The 20,735-nt window shown below is 44.9% G+C and overlaps 1 protein-coding gene across 2 annotated transcripts in view; it reads right to left on the bottom strand.

Moving 5' to 3' along the window:
- Positions 1-20,735, bottom strand: part of KCNAB1 (potassium voltage-gated channel subfamily A regulatory beta subunit 1) — a 1,977,401-nt gene that overhangs the window by 858,487 nt on the left and 1,098,179 nt on the right. For both annotated transcript variants that reach the window (XM_069618430.1, XM_069618431.1), the window contains exon 2: positions 8,050-8,093. In XM_069618430.1, coding sequence (XP_069474531.1) covers positions 8,050-8,093 — 44 coding nt within the window. The remainder of the gene's footprint in view (positions 1-8,049; positions 8,094-20,735) is intronic.

Raw genomic sequence — 20,735 nt, 5'->3', positions numbered from 1 at the left:
TTGCCAGGGGTTGTGGGTAATAAATTCGGAAGTGTTTTGCGTAAGTCACACCTCTGTGGATTTCCACGGGTGTCCTTATTTCAGAAATGCATGGGGTTCCCGTTTTGATTGGTGGCCTTGACACCCTAGGCCCAAATGTGTATGTTGTCCACAAGAGCAAGATTTCTCAAAATCTGCTCTGCCGAAAGACTTGGTGTTACCAGTGGTTTCGCTTTTTCCCTTTGCGCCCAGGTAGGTGCACCCACACATGTGAGGTACCATTTTCATCGGGACACCTTTGGAAACGCGGGAAGGTAGGACATGTGATGTTGGCGCTGTGTTTTGGTGAGTGGGCAAAGTGAAATGTCCAAAAATGTTGCTTTTTTTTGCCAAATTTCGGACTTTGCCAGGGGTTGTGGGTAATACATTCTGGGGAGGTTCACACAAGTCTGACCTCTGGGTATTCCCACGAGTGTCCTTTTTTTGGAAATGCATGGGGTTCCCTGTTTTCCTTGGTGGCTTCGACACCCTAGGACCAAATGTGTAGGTTTTCCACAAGAGCACAAATTCTTAAAAACTGCTCTGACGAAAGACTTGGGGTTACCAGTGGATTAGCTTTTTCCCTTTGTGCCCAAGTAGGTGCACCCACACATATGTGGTACCATTTTAGTTGGGACACCTGTGGGAATGAAGGAAGGTAGGACATGTGGTGTTGGCGGTGTGTTTCGGTGGGTGGTCACAGTGAAATGTCCGCAATTTGTGATTTTTTCGCCAAATTTGGGATTTTGCAGGGGGTTGTGGGTGGTCAATTCTGGGGCGATTTGCACGAGTCAGACCTCTGTGGATTCCCACGGCTGTCCTCTTTTCAGAAATGCATGGGGTTCCCTGTTTTACTTGGTGGCTTTGACACCGTAGGTCCAAAGCTATAGGTTGTCCACATGAGCAAAATCTGCTCTGCCGAAAGGCTTGGGGTTACCAGTTGGTTAGCCTTTTCCTGATGCGCCCAGGTAGGTGCACCCACACATGTGAGGTACCGTTTTTGTTGGGACACCTGTGGAAACTCGGGACAGTAGGACAGGTGGTGTTGCAGCGTGTTTTTGTGGGTGGGCAGAGTGAAATGCCCGAAAATTGTAATTTTTTTGCCAAATTTCGGACTTTGACAGGGGATGTGGGTAATACATTCTGGGGCGGTTCACGCAAGTCAGACCTCTGTGGATTCCCACAAGTGTCCTTTTTTCAGAAATGCATGGGGTTCTCTGTTTTCCTTGGTGGCTTCAACACCCTAGGCCCAAATGTCGGGGTTGTCCACAAGAGCACAATTTCTCAAAAACTGCTCTGCCGAAAGACTTGGGGTTACCAGTGGATTAGCTTTTTTCCCTTTGCGCCCAAGTAGTTGCACCCACACATATGTGGTACCGTTTTTGTCGGGACACCTGTGGGAATGGAGTAAGGTAGGACATGTGGTGTTGGCGGCGTATTTCGGTGGGTGGGCACAGTGAAATGTCAGAAATGTGTGATTTTTTTGCCAAATTTGGGACTTTGTAGGGGGTTGTGGGTGGTAAATTCTGGGGCGATTTGCACGAGTAAGACCTCTGTGGATTTCCATGGCTGTCCTCTTTTGGGAAATGCATGGGGGTTCTCTGTTTTACTTGGTGGCTTTGACATCCTAGGTCCAAAGCTATAGGTTGTCCACATGAGCAAAATCTGCTCTGCCGAAAGGCTTGGGGTTACCAGTGGGTTAGCCTTTTCCTGATGTGCCCAGGTAGGTGCACCCACGCATGTGAGGTACCGTTTTTGTTGGGACACCTGTGGAAACTCGGGACAGTAGGACAGGTGGTGTTGCAGCGTGTTTTTGTGGGTGGGCAGAGTGAAATGCCTGAAAGTTGTAATTTTTTCACCAAATTTCGGACTTTGCCAGGGGTTGTGGGTAATACATTCTGGGGAGGTTCACGCAAGTCAGACCTCTGTGGATTCCCACAAGTGTCCTTTTTTCAGAAATGCATGGGGTTCTCTGTTTTCCTTGGTGGCTTCAACACCCTAGGCCCAAATGTGTAGGTTGTCCACAAGAGCACAATTTCTCAAAAACTGCTCTGCCGAAAGACTTGGGGTTACCAGTGGATTAGCTTTTTTCCCTTTGCGCCCAAGTAGTTGCACCCACACATATGTGGTACCGTTTTTGTCGGGACACGTGTGGGAATGGAGTAAGGTAGGACATGTGGTGTTGGCGGCGTATTTCGGTGGGTGGGCACAGTGAAATGTCAGAAATGTGTGATTTTTTTGCCAAATTTGGGACTTTGTAGGGGGTTGTGGGTGGTAAATTCTGGGGCGATTTGCACGAGTAAGACCTCTGTGGATTTCCATGGCTGTCTTCTTTTGGGAAATGCATGGGAGTTCCCTGTTTTACTTGGTGGCTTTGACATCCTAGGTCTAAAGCTATAGGTTGTCCACATGAGCAAAATCTGCTCTGCCAAAAGGCTTTCGGTTACCAGTGGGTTCGCATTTTCCTGATGCACCCAGGTAGGTGCACCCACACATGTGTGGTACTGTTTTCATTGGGACACCGGTGGAAACGCAGGAAGGTAGGACATGTGTTGTTGGTGGCGTGTTTTGGTGGGTGGGTCGAGACAAATGTCTGTAAATTGTGTCTTGTTTGCCAAATTTTGAATTTTGCCTGGGATTGTGGGTAATAAATTCTTGGGCGATTCGCACAAGTCAGACCTCTGTGGAGGATTCCCATGTGTGTCTTCTTTTTGGAAATGCATGGAGTTTCCTGTTTTTCTCTGTGGCTTTGACACCCTAGGCCCAAATTTGTAGCTTGTCCATATGAGCAAAATTAGTCAAAATCTGCTCTGCCGAAAGACTTGGGGTTACCACTAGTTTAGCCTTTTCCCTTTGCACCCAGGTAGGCATACCCACACATGTGAGGTACCGTTTTCATCGGGATACCTGTGGGAACGCGTGAAGGTATGACATTCGTTGTGTTTGTGTGGTTTTCATAATGTTTCAACACATTTGCTGCTGCCATTTCTCATACACCCTTTCATTTCCCAAATGTGACCTACATTTAGTCGCAGCTTTAGGCACTATACACTTTTGTAACCTGCACAAGTCACCTACCCTTCAAAAGGTCTGCCTGTGCTCTTTCGGAAAATGTATGTGTGCCCTTCCTCACCACATTTATTTTCCTTATTTACACATGCTAAGTACGTCTGTTTAGGCCGTAAGCATAAAACTACTGTGAACCATGGCTCCGATTTTGACTTGTGGTATTGCTTGTTTTGTGAAACATGTGTGATTTCCTAACTAAAAGAGTCAGGGGAATATAGCAGAGCATTGTTTTTCTCAAAATTCATAGAAGCCATTGCCTTACCAGTCCAACCATTTCCACCACATACCTTTTTTTCTGTCATGTTCACGATTTTTTCCAAAGCTATGCAATTTTTCCCTACATAGTTATTGCCTGACCATCACAAATCACCCCTTCCTAAACTTGGAATATTGTCTACTTTTCAGAAATGTATACCTACCTGTTTTCCCATGTAGCTTTCCTACCCTTATCTTCCATTCAGTCCACGCATGTCCGATTGGAAAACAAGGCAAAAATCGCTTACATCTCACAAACCAGCTGGTAACCATATCAAAATATGTTTTTTTGGTTTCCACTCAACCTGTTCTTGTAAGCCTGGAAAATGGGGAATTCAGCACAGCAAACCATTTGTTCCTAGAACTTACAAGGAAAAAAATACAGGCTTATTTGTACATCATTTTATTGACATTTTCTGAAAAAACCCAAAATGTTCTACCTTTTTGGCTATTTTCTCACAGCAAACTATGATTCCTTGGTGGGGTCATGCCCGTCTACATGTGGGAAAAAAAGGGCCCAAATTTGTCCAAGATATCTCATGTAACAAAAAAGTTACAAAGGATTAAATGGCGAAATAAAGAAATCACCAAAAAAGGCCTTGGCACTGGGGTGGAAAACCCATGGCAGTTAAACGTTTAAGGAATATATTAATATAATCCAGCATTCCACTGCTGTGATCATTTTAGTTTCTTGAAAAAACATTCCCAAAATCTGCGCTCTAAGTCTTGAAACAGCTCTGGAGAATAGCAAAATGGTGTTTCAAAGTTTCTTTTTCATAGACCTCTTTACTAAGTCTGCATTTGTCACTGCTTTCACGGTTTTTGCTGCTTGTTGATAAAACCTTTAGGGTACGATATACGTTGAGTCGAAATCTCATGTATTGTGTCCTGAGAAAAACACTTGCGCATGCTTAATTGTGTAGTTCAGCTAATTGGCAGACAACTGCTTCAACTGCTTTGAATGTACTCGACCCGGGTGTTCTGAATGTCTTCAAAAGCTTCTCAAAAGGTTTCACAACGCACACTGATAGCGGTTAGTGTGGCAATAAGACCTGAGACAGTGGGCCAATACTGCCCCAGGCAATGCCCCCTTGGGCCGTAGTTACAGGCCTTAACAAAGCCCCTGGGGCATTACCATGGGGGGTATTGGCCCGCCGCCAAGGGTCTTATAGCCATTAGTACCCCAGCCCGTTAGACCGGGGAACTAATGGCATTTATTCTGTTCCGAAACGCTACCGAGTTTCGAAACAGAAAAAAAAAAATTCAAATAAAATGGATGCCGGGATAAAGGCAAAACATAGTTTGTTTTCCCTTTCCCTGTCGGCCATCGGGAGGGACGCGCTGGGAACAGAAGTGTTCCCAGCATGTTCGCTCCCGAGAAAAAGAAAAAAGAAAGTAAGTGGGGTTGGGAGGGCGGAAAAAAAAACGCATCTGAGTCCCTGGCGGGGGACAAAGGCAGCCTCCAGCCTTGGGGAGACTCGGAGCGGGGATTGCCCCGTTTTGAGCCTCCTCATTGGCGAAGGGGCTTCCACACCCTGCCAGGATCAAACGCTGGCACGCTCGTACATCCACGGGAATACTGTGTGGTATGGCTTGGAAAAGACCACTCCACGTGTAGTATTTCCCGTGAACAGAGCGTGCCGGGTACTAATGATTATTAATCGGAGGAGGTCACAGTCACATCCACGATGATAGCAATGTTATTTTTTCCGAGCAGCTGCTCTAGTCAACTACCACTCCCGCTGTCAATCTTTACTGATGGACACCACAGACACCGGGAGACGCTGGGGGCTTTCCACCCTGAAACTCAAAAATGTAAGCACACAGGAGCAAAATATAGCTCAAAGTCGTTCCCAACTGTCACCATCCACCACCCTCCCCACCACACCCGCAAAATCGCACTACAGGGTTCTCACTCACCAGTCAGTCTGGGTGAGCCATCTGAGGACCCAAAAACCAATGCACAATAGCTCCCAGCATGATAGCTATGGGTGTATGGGGCTGCTAAGGTAAGTACTGCCATGACAGGTAGGGGCTTGCACTAACAATCGGTCAGTGATCCTCAACCTTGATAGCCGTGCTGGCCCACACGGACCTCGGGTAAACCTCCAGCCAAACTCCAGCAGATTTCCTGATAACTCTTGCGCTGGCCCTGGGTGCATACAATGAACAGCACGCATGCAGGCATGGTTGCTCCGGTGTCTTGGCAGGGGGGCCCCAAGAAAACCTTTGGCATGGGCCACTGCTCCCCTTCTGCCGGCTCTGCATGTAATCCCAAAACACAATCAGGGGGCATTTTTTTTTAAAAAGGAGGCATTTAATGGACCCCATCTTTCTTGCAGTAGGACGGAGCTCGCACACATCTGGCATATAAAAAACACAGGATGATGATCAAGCTGAATTCACTGAACTGGCTGCTAACAGCCGTCAATCGCCTGTGGACTTTTCCGCGGCGTGTAAAAAATAGATCAAGGTCTGTTCATGGAAGCTTCATGTCTTTGCTATAACCTGAGGAACGGCTCAGGGCCAACATGTCACTTGTCATCTCGTAGCCGGCGCACGTGTGCTCATGATCCCTGCCATCATATCGCGCGCTTTGAAGAATGGATGTCTATCCCCTGCTTCTGACAGGAAATGAAGGCGTATCAGCGATCCTTGCTGCTTCTGACAGGAAATGAAGGCGTACGAGATATGCTTGCTTTTATACCAGTCTGTTGCAGAAACGGATATAAGAATGGCGAATGAATACAATCCCAGATAGTGGTAAGGTCCAGGACACATATCTCATTTATTGGGATGTTGTTCAGTGACAGGTGGCGCACATTTGATTTTACTGCACTAATCACACGGGTGCCCAATGTGAGTCTCCTGGATGTTGTCACCCAGATTACCTTGCGCATGCATAATTAGCATTACTGCATGTGGGGACCTGAGGGCCTCAGCCTAATTATGAAGAGTCTGCACCGGAGGCAGAATTGCCATATGTGCTTTTTCAGGTAAATCTACATGCATTGGTTGTTTACATTTTTTAAACCATGCTGACCCTCCCTTGAGGATGGAAATGGCTTCTGTACAGTGGCAGCTCTGACCGCTACTGTACGACGCAAGAGAGCGGCCATTATTGATCGTTTTTTGCATCACATTGCAAAAGAGATGCGATGGTGGGCATCGAGATCCCCACACATTTACCCCCCTTTGGGCGGTCCCCAAGCAGAATGCATTTTTCTGCAGTGAGGAGAAGTGTTTTACGGGACTTTTATAGAAGGGTATTTAGCAGCATTTTGAATGGAGGTAAAAATGCGAATAAAATATATGAGGTATTACTCAGGCAGCATTTACCACATGCGCTATTCCTGGAAGGGAGCATGCATCAAATAATCCACTGGCCATAATGTGATGAGAGGTCAAAACATGCCATATTTTCTATACCATTATCACCATACTCTTAATGAGAGCCACAACATCTTCTATTTTTAGTGAAGTATTTACCAGGTGCCTAAACTTGAATGTTCCAAATGCAGCTATTGAAGTATTCTCCTGGTATTAAGGTGGGTAATGATGAAGCAGGAACCTCTCCAGAGCAAGTTACTAGAAAAGGGATGCTTCTTGATTCAGTCTTAGTTAAAGATGTAGATCAGATGCAGGAGAGCGGTAAACAAGCATCCTTCTAGTTCCTCTGTCTCTCTCCCAGTCCCCAACCGTCCTTTCAGGAACCCTCACTGAACATAAACAAACATATGCAAATCAGTACAGCCACGTCTTTAATTCAGTGCATAAGGGCACTTCTTTACTTGTCAGTTACACATAGGTGGTAAGTGAAACCATGCTATGTTTGACGCTTTCAACCGAGCCTTGCCTTTTAGCATGGGCGTAACTTTAGGGGGGGGGGCAGTGGTGTTTGTCCCCCCCAACCTTCATGGCACACCATTTTGTCCCTATTCATTTGGCTGGGGCACCTTTTCTTCAGATGTCATGTCCTCCCCAAAATTTTCAGCAAAGGAGAGAGAGAGAGAGAGAGAGAGAGAGAGAGAGAGAGAGAGAGAGAGAGAGAGAGAGAGAGAGAGAGAGAGAGAGAGAGAGAGAGAGAGAGAGAGAGAGAGAGAGAGAGAGAGAGAGAGAGAGAGAGAGAGAGAGAGAGAGAGAGAGAGAGAGAGAGAGAGAGAGAGAGAGAGAGAGAGAGAGAGAGAGAGAGAGAGAGAGAGAGAGAGAGAGAGAGAGAGAGAGAGAGAGAGAGAGAGAGAGAGAGAGAGAGAGAGAGAGAGAGAGAGAGAGAGAGAGAGAGAGAGAGAGAGAGAGAGAGAGCTACTACTCACAGGAGCCCCATTTGGTCACCAAGATGCCTTCTCCTCCCCCACTCTGATTAATACTAGATTGAGTCACATTCTCCCAATGGACCCTTGTGTTCATTCTAGGTGCATACACTTAGGAAGATGTGGCCAATGAATAAGTTCCCTGCCCCTGGACTAACACAGGCTTCATCCTCCAAACATTGCTGAACACATTAATTGGTGTGTAAATGACTTGTAGAGATTTGATCACTGATGTTATATGCTTCGGGGAAAGTGAGAGTCATTAAGACACGTTTACAGGCACATCTCACTTAGGCATGATCTAACTTCCAGTGTTGACGTTTGTTTTTGGAATGACATATTCATGTTGCACTCAACCTATACATTTGAGGAATAAAGTGAGATGAGGAAAACTTACCAAGTCCTAAGCAAGACACTCTCAGTCCAGATTTCCCAAGATTCCTGTAAAACAAAGGAAACATGAGCAATCAAAACCCGGAAGTATTTCATTCCCTCCATGGTCATATGTGCTAATTGCAATGATAAAACACACCTTTAGTTAGCATTTCTGTACATTTCACATGTCCCTAGAAGACTGTCAGGGAATTCACCAATAGTTTCGTCTTATCGGTCGCACAAGTGCCACCTAATAGCCCACACTAAAAAAGTGGGAGTCATAGATCTAGATCTGGACAATGTTTTACAAAGGCAACCAGATTTTCTGATTGCTCAAATGCAAGTTATGCACATTTATCAATGCAACTTGTGTCGTCATCTTGCCTCGAAGATATGTACAGATAGATTTTAACTCACACTGCGCACTCCTGTGCGTCTGTGCTGAGTGGATTTGACTTTCGTATTACCAGGGATGGCCATAAAACGAATCTGCTTCCACACAAACGTCTGCCCATACACCAGAGTAAGCGTTGTTAGCCTCTCAACCTGATGATGCTGGCTCCATATGGACTCAATATTGATAAAGAGCGTTCCAATTATGATGGAATGGCGTATGGTGACACACTAATGCAGAGACATTGGGCCTCATTCTGTCCCTACCGGTTCGGAAACAAGGCTGCCGGTAAGCTTACTGGCACCGCTGTTTCCGGACCGGCATATTACAGTTCTGCCTGCCGGAGCCGCTGTGCCCGACAGCTCTGACCCTGCTGGGCACAGTGGCCACAGTAGGCAGACACGTCAGAGAAGCACCCGCACTGTTAACAACGGTGCCAGTGCTTCCGTTTCCCCATTCCTATAGAGTCCTGTGGGACTCTATGGGGAAGGGGGTCAACATTTTACGGATGCCTGAATTTTTCGGGCTACCGGGTTTGTAATCTCCCGGTGGCACCGGGAAGCCAGGTGCTGGTAAATATTTATGAGTGCGGCGGCAACCTGCCGGTAGCACCAGCGCGATTACCGCCAGATCCGTAATGAGTCCCATTGCCTCTTGTGACTCTTAGCAAATGTGCGATGATTGACTGGGATGCAGCAGATAGCAGCAAGGACTGATAAGTGCTCAGGAAAGATTCAGTCCTTGTTTTGTTTGCAGAATATGGCATTTTCAACAATCAATGGCATTGGGGCAGGTAGCCAGTTCCAAAGGGTGGTTGTTACAACAGAGTTCCCTTTGCTTCCAGTCTATGAGATTGAAAATCAAGTGATGGTGACCGGCCTGTGTAATGCAGGTCTACTGGCTGCCTGGTATGTAGTGGTAGAATGAAGAAATCCAAACACAACAGCCTTGATGGTATGGTGGAAGGGAAACACATAATAGAGTGAGAAGTCTGGTATGTTTGTCAATGGACTTGTTTCTAGTTCCGTCCTTGCACCAGAGTACCCAGCTGATGGGCTGCACGTTGCATAAAACGGACATTCCTACATCAATGAAATTGGAGTTTTCCAGATACTATGATGTCTGTCTATTTTGCCATTTAATTGATCAGTGCCATTGTGGTCATGCTAGTGTGTGTAAGCAGACGCAGAAGGGATGAGAAGTCAAAGAAGCCGAATGAAGAATTGGGACTGACCCTGGGAATCAGTAAAGTCTAAAGCTTATCCCCAGCAATACCTGGACAGGCGTTTTATGCCAAGAGTGAAAAGATGGTGATCCAAACACAGGGATCCAGGCCTTTGCTCTATAATCCACACCCCCTTTTTGTTTGCCTTCAGTTTAATCCTGTTGGTGCGTTCCATTCCCCCTCTACTAAGACTCCCCCAGATATCTTGAGTTACCTATAAGGAGATCTCTGTGTCGTTGGGAAAAGAAGGACAAGTAGAAGCTGACCGACATAATGGAGGAAAGTAGGTGGACAGATACATTGAATGGAATGGGCCACAGGGATTAGTCCTGTGGAAAGCAACACAATAACGAAGTGGTGCCGGGGAAAGTGGGTTCCAGGAGATCTCCAAGATCCGATGGTGTGTCAGGTAACAGGGATGACATGGGAACGTGTGATCTTCTGCACTGGACCACTCCAGAGAATCCTCTCACACTGCCACCTTTGAGAGGGAGAAACCCTGCACTGTGTATGGGCTGCTGCTCGCCTGATCACCCTTAGGCAAGTGGTGATCACCAGAGCACCCAGACTCGCTGTTGAACCCAATATACTCTTGCACGTCCATATGTTCCCTTGCATGTAAAGTGGCCAGGCTACCCTCTAGTGAGCACTCACATGGCTGAATCCTAAACCAAATGGATTACGACTTTGTACACACCGTGTATCTACAGTTTGTCTCACCCGTACCGTCCGTGCCCGCTTCTGACAAAATGATATCAATTGGCAGGCTTTCTGTTGCATAAAGGATTAATGACTGACGCTGGACAGATCCTGATATCTTCATGGCCTTAATAACTTCATAGAGTTCTTGCAGGCAACATCAATGGCAGCATATTAAACATTGCATAAGAACCGTTGAGACCATGCCCGGCCCAAAGGCAGCCTCCGAGGGGGCGCGACTGAATCCATCTTAAAGGATGGACGCACAGAGCTTTTGGATTAGGCCTAAAGCGCCCACCGCACTCCACAAAGCTTTAATGTTGATTGCTGCAGGCTGAGAAATTAAAGGATGCGGAGAGTGAGGTGCATAACATATTTTGTTTGAAATAGCTAGCCTCCAGCTGCATATATTAGACATGAAATCATGAAAGAAAGATCCTCTGCTGCGTTTTTAGGGCTGCACTGAATTGAAAACTAGCATTTAATACAATACCAACATATATTGTGCAAATTCTATTCATCACTGAAATGTATATGGATTAATATTTGCAATCGATTTGGCATTATTCAGTCATATGTTACTTAACTATTCCTTTTTCATAGTTGGGTTTACACTTGATACAAGTTGTGTAATTTAGCAAAAACTTTCTTTAGAGATTTTTTCCCAAAATCTTTTTGCGTGCTGCGAAGCAACTGCGATCGCGGCTGGCAAAGACATAACCAAGCGATGGTTTTAAATGTTGAATTGTTCTGAAGTCATGAGTAATGTGCGCTCTGAGGCCCATGGGCGTGTGTCGCTTTATAAAAATTTAAATAAATAAATAAATTAGAGCTAGTTATAACTCAGTATAAAATAAATAATTATTCCGAAACACATCACCATTGAGAGGGAATAGTATGTGGAAACTGCAAGCCAGGACATAACAATCTAGTACAATCTTCTTAGCAAGCCAGCATGAATAATGACCTAAATGTGGTGCACTTTGGTGCATACAGGTCCCCTCAGTGTAATTTTCAGCCTTTGCACATCAGAGGGCAAAAGGAAGGCATAAAGTGGGGGTGAAATCGCCTTTACATTGCCCTTTTTTGAATTCCGCCCTTCAAAATGAGCAACCGCCGCTGCCATTTAGGCATGGGTTCCTATGGACTCCACAGCATTTATGCCAGCTTGAAATGTCATGCTGGCATAATTGCTGTCCCGTCTGTATGTTATGATATGTTACAGCATTTTGTAAAGCACATCCCTGGCCCGAGGGCATCAGCCTCACCCAAAAAGGAAGAGGTGCCCAACAACCAGTAGACAGCGGGAAGATGGCGAGAACGACACACCAGCTAAAGATGAAACAAAAAGGTCTTTAAAACCTTCAAAAAGTGAAGATGATCCTCAGTCTCCCGTATGGACACGGGGAGAGAATTCCATATATATGTATGGCGGAGAGGATGGGCGAGGCAGAAATGAATATTGCGTTCCGTGCCTCCTCGCTGCCATACAAATGCATGACAATGAGGAGTAACGTAAAATGAATGCATCCAAGTTTTACGCATTACTTGTTGTATTAATTTTACCTTACACCTCTAGGAACATGAGCCTCATTTTGTTTATTCGTTTTATTTATAGCTGGCACTGATGTTCGTCATACAAATGAAACATTTTTTAATGAGTTTTGACTATGAGACTGCTTTGTAGGGTGTAGTTTGTTATAACATTTTTTTATGAAAACCTAATAAAACAAATGCATGCTTAAGCATTAACCGATCTATCTATTTAGATGTCATCAGTAAATAATTTTGCAGCAAAAGTAGTTAATTTTTTTGTAATATTTGATGGGCGAAACAAGTAAACTGGTTGCTTGGTGTGACAGACAAATCTGGACAGCACAGTCTGGATCAAAAGATAAGATAAACTCTGCATGAATGCTACATACTGCCCACCTTGAGGGCATGCTGTCAGTAGATATAGGAAGTAGTTAGTACTCTTATGCTGCTGCTGTTAAACCCGGTGGATTGCTGAGCAACCTGGAATGATGTCCCATACTTAAGGCAAGAGGATAGGACTGGAGTGACCATGGGTGCCTGGGTCAACACCTCTCCATAATGCAGGCCCCTGATGTGGCAAAAGAAAGATCCCAAAGGCTTCCTGATTCTTCCTTAGTATTGTGTGCTTTCCCCATCATGCTGTACCCAATGATGGTGCGCATCATACACAAACAGATAAGTCACATCTTGGTCAGCAAAGCAGGAACGCGGTCACAAGTCAACACAGTTTGTGGAGATGCCACCACAGACGTCCACGTTTTGCCCAAGAGTGAGGCCTGATTCGACGAAAGGCAACAGCGTATGAGCCTGGCTCACCCAATGGTTCAGGGTTCCTGTGCTCTCCTGCATGTGTGTACCAGGAGCTACCAGAATCTGGTGCGGCCCACTAATCAAGTGTCAACACATGCCAAATCGGTAGTCCACATAAGTACTGGCCAACCACCCAGAATACAGATCAGGAATGAGCTCGACTGCACAATTGGGATACCCAGGGCTAGATACATGCATAACAGGCAGGCAGATTGGGAGTCAGGAGTATGAGTGGCAAGACGGAGGGTAGGTAGTGACTGAGCAGTCAGGAGGGAAGGAGTAAAGAAAGTGAAGCAAAGGTGGAGGAACAAGACAAACAAGTGGAAGAGTGAGAGGGGAGATCAGAAGTGGATTAAGAGGAGTGGTGGTGGAAATGAGAGGTGGAGAGGTCAAGAAAGATAACCAGATGTAGAGCAAAGAGGGAGGTGGAATAGAAACAAAATGTTGGGGAGGAAGAACTCGAGGAAAGGATATAAGAGTGGAGCTGAGTGAATGAAATGAAGAGGTAGAAAGGAGACGAGCAGAGTTTGATGTGAGAGGGACAAGAGCTGCGAAGGTGTAAAAGAAGAGAGAGTGAGAGGAAAAGGAGAGAGGGAGAGGACAAGGAGGTGACAAAGAGAGACAGATGATACAAGGAGTCAAAAGGAGAGAAAGGCACTTCAAAGAAGGTGAAGCAATAGAACTTTGGAGAGGAGAGCAAAACCAGAAGGAGAAAGACAGAGTGGGAAAAGCCAAAGGAGGAAAATATCAAAAGTGTGTGACAGAGAGAGAGAGAGAGAGAGAGAGAGAGAGAGAGAAGCAGAGGACAGTAAATAAGCAAAGGAGAGTTCAGAGGAGGTACCAGGCAAGGAAAGGTGGAGAGTTGAGGAGAAGAAACAAGCTGCATCGTGGAGCAGCTGAGACAAACCCTAGTGATTTGACCATCAGACTGTATCAAGGAACAAATGAAGATAGAAGTACAATCTGGTGTGTGTGGGGCAACAGAAACTAGAAGATGCTAGCAGTTCAAATACCTGGACATTTATTTGATTTGACTCTTTGGTGGTTAGATCATGGGGCCAATTCATGGAATTTCGCACGGAAATCACGCAAGGGGTGTGCACAGAGAAGGACACTGCGCGAGCCAGCATGCAGAATGAACAATGTGTGCAACGCATATTCATGGAATTGTTCACGCAAAGTAACCATATTCGCAAGTCTTGGCTGGAACGCCCCTACATGCCCACACGCAAAACAGGAAACTGCCAAATCAGTTACCTTTGCACGCTGCCCTGGGCGCGAATACACGCACCCTTCAAACAGTGTGTGCGGTCCCCAGTTAGTAGTCCTGCGATTCGGGGAGCCTGGGCGGGGTCCTGCGTAACTGTCACCCCGAAAACATGTATTTGGAAATTTGTAACTCAGCAATAACTTGGGAAATGGGCGTGCAAACCCACGTAAAACGTTCCTGCACCCCGCTACACAGCTTATGTGCACCCCTAAATTACATTGGAACCCTGATTGAGTACACACACCCCGAAATCACACAAGCGATCCCACCTGCACGCAGAAAATCCTATTCTGAAATGTACTTACGCCAGCCTTCAGGTGGTGAAGCCTATGAAGGACTTGTGTGGGCATTTTCCAGCCGAGATGTTGTGAGATTGATTCCTTGAATATGTCTCGTGCCGCACAATGGTGTGCGTGCGAGGGACTGCCTGCAGGCGTCCCTCGGAACGCCCACTTCTTTGCAAGCTACTCCTAATTTCTGGTGTTCTGCCCCCTTCCCAGCCCTCTGTGCAGGCCACGCCTACCCTCTGCTCAGAGTCTCGCGCAAGAACCTCAACGGCTTGAAACAGGCGTGCCAGGCGAGTGCAAAATCCATGCAAGTCCAGGAAAAGTGCTGCACATTCAATTCCATTAATAGACAGAGTTGCGTGCGCAGATTGGGCACAAGTAGCCTATTTTCTGCACAATAAATTCCATGAATCGGCCCACATGTATATGAGTTTATGGCCCTTAGGAACGTGCATATGGAATGGATGGGCTTACACCAGAGTAATTCTGAGTCCAAATAATGTAACCAACTCAGGAAGATGGCAAAGTACTGTTTTATAAACCATTTTTTAAAACAGGGAGGTTACAACTAACATAAACAGACGTACAATGCTCTCCACAAAAAATATGGTTCTTACACAAAATGCATCAGAGTGACGTCATACTACGTGGCAATAAAGAAAAACCTATCAAAAACCTATCAAGGGTCGGGATTGGTAAAGGAAGACATCTAAGTATACATTTCTATAGGAGCCAGGATTGTTATTGGCTATCCGTTATCAGGTGGACAAATTATGCCTACCTCAAAAAATATGTATTTCAGAAACATTAGATACATATTTTCTCATTAGTTTTCAAACTATAAGGTCCTTTGTTATACGGACTAATATGATTGGTTGGCACACTTGTGCCATGTCTGGAACATTCGGTTAATTTAGCAGCACGTAAGCCCAGACCCAGGTGCAAGGAGATAGGACATGAAACTACCTCACCACCCAATAAACCCAGCATCTCTCATTGCCATGAAATTGTCTTTGTAGCTGGCTTTGCAGAGTATCCTTGTCTTTGAGAATTAATGGGAATGAGGGCAATCGCTATCGTGTCTGGAACTCCAAGTTCAAACTCTATTTCCATCCTTGACTCACATGACAGGAGACCAAGATCTGGTTCATTTTGCAGCTTTTAAATGCTCTTAATGAATTAAAGTTTGGCATCCTTTGTGTTCTTTCTTGCACCTTAACATGAGAAGGTTCATCCTCTGCATACTCATCTTTCATTAGAAGAGATAGCTGACCTCGCCTTCTAGACTTTTGACTTTAGGCCTGACATTCTCGCCACGCAGCTCCACGAGCCTATTATTATTGCTTGAACACAGTTTTCCATTGCTGCTTCATGGTTTCTGACTTAATTCATGATACCAATGTCCAGTTTCTGTGCAATAGCGGCTTTGCCTGCATTCTATTCACTAGTCATAGCCAGCTTCTACGATGACTTAATCTGCCTTGCGTTTCACATCTGTGCATTTATTGAATGGTTGTTTTCTGACGCACTTTGTGCACGTGTAATCTTCTGTTACATTTGAGAGTTCACTCGATTCTTTACTTCTTCATTAGTTTCTTCAGTATCTACACATCATATTCAGCAAGTATCCCGGGACGTCGGGCACACTTTTCTCTAGCTTCTCTTCTTTGCTCGTTCTCAAATTCCTTCAGGGAGTTCCACCAGCAGGTTATTGTCACTTTGGGGGTACATTTGATAAGGTTCTCATAATGGGTATCTTCTCCCAAACAATCGCTGCACTATTGGCGCAACGGCTGGTGTCAAACACGGCACATTGCATGTCTCCAATACAAGGGAGGTAGGTGGGCAGGATCTCCTGCAGATGTATACAGCTGCACCTCTACATGTATAATCAGGCACTGAAAATGTCACAAATTAATGGGGCAAAACAACGCTTTGCAAAATATTTTTAATAGCCATCCCATTGATTCCATTTTAATTATTTATAAGGCAAAGGTGTGTCAAGCGGGATGTATGGTGCGGCAATTCAATTGAAAATGTTTGTGTACCATCTTGGGTCCTCAATGTAATGTGTTTTCAGACTAGGAACGAAATTCCGTTTGTATGTAACCATTGTTGTTTTGTGGAAGCATTTGAAAGCAGCCCGAAGCCGTGCTTATGAAAGAATTGTTTAGAGATGTATGGAGTAGAATGTTTTGGTTGATGCATATGAGAAAGTATTTGTGATTAATAGGCTTAAAAATGTGTTCTTAACTCCAGACTGTGGTCCACCTGGCATTAAGAATCACATTTAAGGGGTGTTTTACTGCAAATTAATATCAGTACATGAGCATTTATCAAGGAACAAAGCTAGTGTGAAAGGATTATTACAGATTAGCGATATCATCAATGAGGTCATCTGTTAATTCCATTTGTGATGTCATCTCTGATGTCCTGTGTGTTTGTCTGAGCAGTGATTGACGGTGGTGCAAGTTATGGTTGCATAGCTTACCGTAACTGGTGACTTCACAGATTTGCTAGCGTTTGGCAAAATGAAGTTGATAACAATTACAGATATCTTGGTTCGGTCAGCGGACTCCCTTCCTGATTCAGTATCTGCAGATGCCTGTGGGCCAATTAGAGAGGTGCGTAACATTCACAGGCATCGTGCATAGTTGCTGATTTGTCAATAGAGAGAAGTGCAGCACGTCAAAATGTTTGAAACAGACGCCATGTCTTAATCGCACCCTGATCCGGTAGTCATTGTACATCCCATTAAGAAAATATTCAAAAACACAATATTACACTTTCATACATATGAAACATACTCTGGGGATGTGAGAGGTGGTGAGGATGGGGTAGAATGTGTGCAGCAAAGTGCAAATAAAAGACTGCTTGAGTTCTGAAGTTCGCGGACACCTAAATGTACAGAGACTCACTGCAATGTTCGTGGACACCCAAATGCTAGGCCCTTGCAGAACACAACATTACACCAGTCTTACATATGAACAACTGACAGCATTAGGTGGCCTAGAGGTTGCTGGGACCGAGCCCAAGTCATTAAAACTGTTGTTGCGGTGGGGTGCTGCTGGGTCTCCCTCAGCCCACCATGAGTAGCACACATCCAAGTTCAGTCAAGAACACTCATGTGAGCATGTTAGAGATGCTGGATGCTGTGAAATAAAATGCATGCAGGGAATGTGTCTGCCTGCTAAAGCAGTACAGCCAGAAATAAGTAGTCAACATTTGTATATATGATTCTTAGTTTGCCAAAACTCTACTGGTAGGTTTATCTTAATGCACACTAGCCTTTCTGCTTAATTCATTTATGTGCACAGAAGGGTTGCAGGCTGCAATCACAGGGGCAGATATGAACATTTGCGTCCGTTCTTATGTTCCCAAAACGCTATTTGATTTTATGCAAAGCATCACATAGTTTGCATTGGTGCTATGTGTTGTCCTTGCCTTTCAATGGGTACTATCCTGTGTTATTTCAGGGGCAGCTGAACGCGTCTGGGACGAGATAACAACAGCAAAAGCACATTTTAAGTGGCCTTTAGTTTGAGAAGATCAGTGTTTCTCCAAGGAATATATGCATTCTATTAGCCTTGGATGGGGTTAAAAACCACAGATTATCAGGGGATAGGCTGATAGCAGGGGAGCTGACACCCTAAATGAGCACTTGCTAGCGTTCAAGCACACTGGGCATAGATCATTTATTTATGGGAAGGAGGTGATTTATTCTCTGATTACTTGCCTTTTATTTCCCGATATTTGTGGATACCCATATGTTTCAGGGTTTGTAAAACACACTACAGTTTTCCTTGGTTGGTTGATGCAGTGGGATTTGTTACCATCAGGGTCAGAAAAAAAAATGGAGCCTGGGACTTGGCTGTAGGCCAGGAATCAGGTCATGTTCTCCCTGGCTCTGTTGATTCTGTTTTTCCCTGCCCCTGTCAATGTAACATGCGTTGTGAATGAACACTTAAAAAGTAGGCAGGTGGCCTGGCAGAGTACAGGTATCAGTCTATGCTTCTTTGGGAACGATGATATATTGTTTGGTTTCTCTGTACATTTGTACTCTCTAGGCTCAGCATTACCTGGCACTGATTCAGAGCACATGCATGATGGTCTTGGGTGCAGGGTCCACTTTTTATGCCAACGATTAGGTAGTGATATTGTGGTGGTGAATATTTGAAAAGTAGGTCTGGGGTGTAGCAATGGTCAGGCCTTGGCCATTGGCTCTCTTTTCCCTTGCTGATGCAATGTTAGCTCTGTATGGACATTTGAAAAGGGGGTGTAGAGCCTAGTAGAGGCCAGAAATGGGTACACTCGTATGTGGGAATAATCCTGCACTGAGTGCTGTGTTTTGTAGATTTCAAAGCTCTAGGCTCAGTGTTAACTGGCAGTGATTAGGAGCACATGCAGGGGTTCTTGAGCATCAGCAGCCCTAAGGGGTGTGTCAGCCACTTCTACTCCCTCAAATAAGCAAACACTGGTAGTAAAAATACTCCCGATAAAATATAGGAAACGGACATATAGCAGCTTGCCCTAATGCTTTCACATACAGTGGAAAGCATGTGCTTGGAATAATAGTACACAGTGCCACTATTATTAATGTCTGATCTTTCAGGCGGTAGATGCAGGTACTGACAGCTATGCTCTCCTAAAAACGTTTGGGACAGAGACCACGTCATTGCGTGAACACAACCCCACCACAGGGGCCTTTCACAAGACTGAATTTTCTTTTGCATGAAAATACGCCCTTAAGGACAACACTCGCGCAGTCTACACAAATGAGAACGAGATTTAGCCGCGCACTTTCTGTTGTTTGTCGTCTCCACAGCTGAATCCACACAACTGAACCCAACGAAGGGGATGACGTGCAAACATCCTCTCAAGTAATTGAAAGCAAAATTTAAACCTGAGGTTATGAAAAGTCGATACTGGCTGGTTTACTTCAGCCGAGCTCTGACAGTGGCATTTCGCTGTCCTTTATATTTCTGCAGTCATGTTAAAGTTTCTCCAATTGGATGAAGGAAAAGTGCCAATATGAATCGATTCAAAAATCATCTTTGCTTGTGGAGAAGGTATATAGACGATATTCTGGTGATCTGGAAGGGTAACAAAGAGAAAGCTATGCAATTTTTGGAGTGGGTGAACATGCAGCATAGTTATCTGAAATTCACACACAACTTCAGCATGTCTGAAATAAATTTTCTAGACATCGCTCTCAGACTAGACAAGGAGAAAGAAAAGCTGCATGCCAAGCCCTTCCATAAAGCAAGCGATCGGAATGCCTTGCTGCATCATACAAGCTTTCATCCCGGACCCGACATGTGAGAGATAACTTGCCCCTTGGCCCGTTTCTTAGACTAAAAGGAAACAGTATCAACCGCTGTGATTTCAGAACTGAAGGACAGAATCTAAGGGAATGACTACATGTAAGGGGGTACCCCAAAGATCTCACTGTGAAAGCAATGAAACGGGCCAGTAATAAGAACCGCGACTCACCATTAGAATACAACGAAACAAGGAAAATGAAAATATATAGTAATGTGTCTAATAAGATAATGAAAATAATTATTTAAAACATTGAAAATCGTGGAAAAAACTGAAATGTCCTCTGGAAAAACCTTTACTAGCTTTTAAAAGAAGTAAAAACCTCACAGACCAGATTACACGCAGTGGCATCAGCTTGGGACATGAAAAAATAACCTACTTTTACCGAGGTGTCGGGGCGAACACAAATCAGAGGAAACTCACCTTGTTGGATATGCACTTGTTGGACCCAGGTGTGCAGAAGCACGGAAGTGGATATTGGGCTTGGGAGACCATGGGTTCATCAAAGTTTGACAAATTGCAATTCCAAATGGTTGTTTATGACATCTGGTGTCTGTGCCAGAAACTGTACATAGGTAAAATCGGAAGGAAAATAAAAATAAGAATCACAGAGCATAAAAGCTGCATGAGAAATAGGGCGCAGGTAGCACCTCTGGGTTCCCACTTTATAGAACATGTGCATACAGCAGAAGAATTAAAATGGACAGTACTGTTCCAGGTGAAGACGGGGAATGACGGCAACATGGACCAAAGAAAACGTTAGCAAAAAGAACAGGAGCTCATATATCTTACACAAACTGTGGAACAAGGGACTCAATGAACAAATTAATTGGTTTTAGAGTACTTTCCGGTGCCAGATAGCATCTGGGGCACCACACATAGGTGGTTATGATAGGCATTTGTCAAAAATAAAGGCCCCTAGAAGTATTAGTAACTGAAGGCAAATAATATCCCCTCCAGTTCAAAATAGAAAATCAAGGGAACTTAGCATTTGAAGAACATATTTCCAATAGTCCCATTTAAATACAGGGATGAGGAGAATGACTGTGCAGCCAACTATAAGCTGCAGTGAATTCTGCGGTCTAAAGGGAAGGACCTGATGGAGGCAGAGGAATACGCGTCCGCGTCGAAAAAAGAAAGTTACTATTCCTCTGTAACAATGCAG

This window comes from Ambystoma mexicanum, chromosome 10, assembly GCF_040938575.1.
Source record: "Ambystoma mexicanum isolate Mex_15411 chromosome 10, UKY_AmexF1_1, whole genome shotgun sequence".
Lineage (NCBI taxonomy): Eukaryota > Metazoa > Chordata > Amphibia > Caudata > Ambystomatidae > Ambystoma > Ambystoma mexicanum.
The sequence above is the reverse complement of the archived record's forward strand: the minus strand, read 5'-3'. Positions and strand labels throughout refer to the sequence as shown.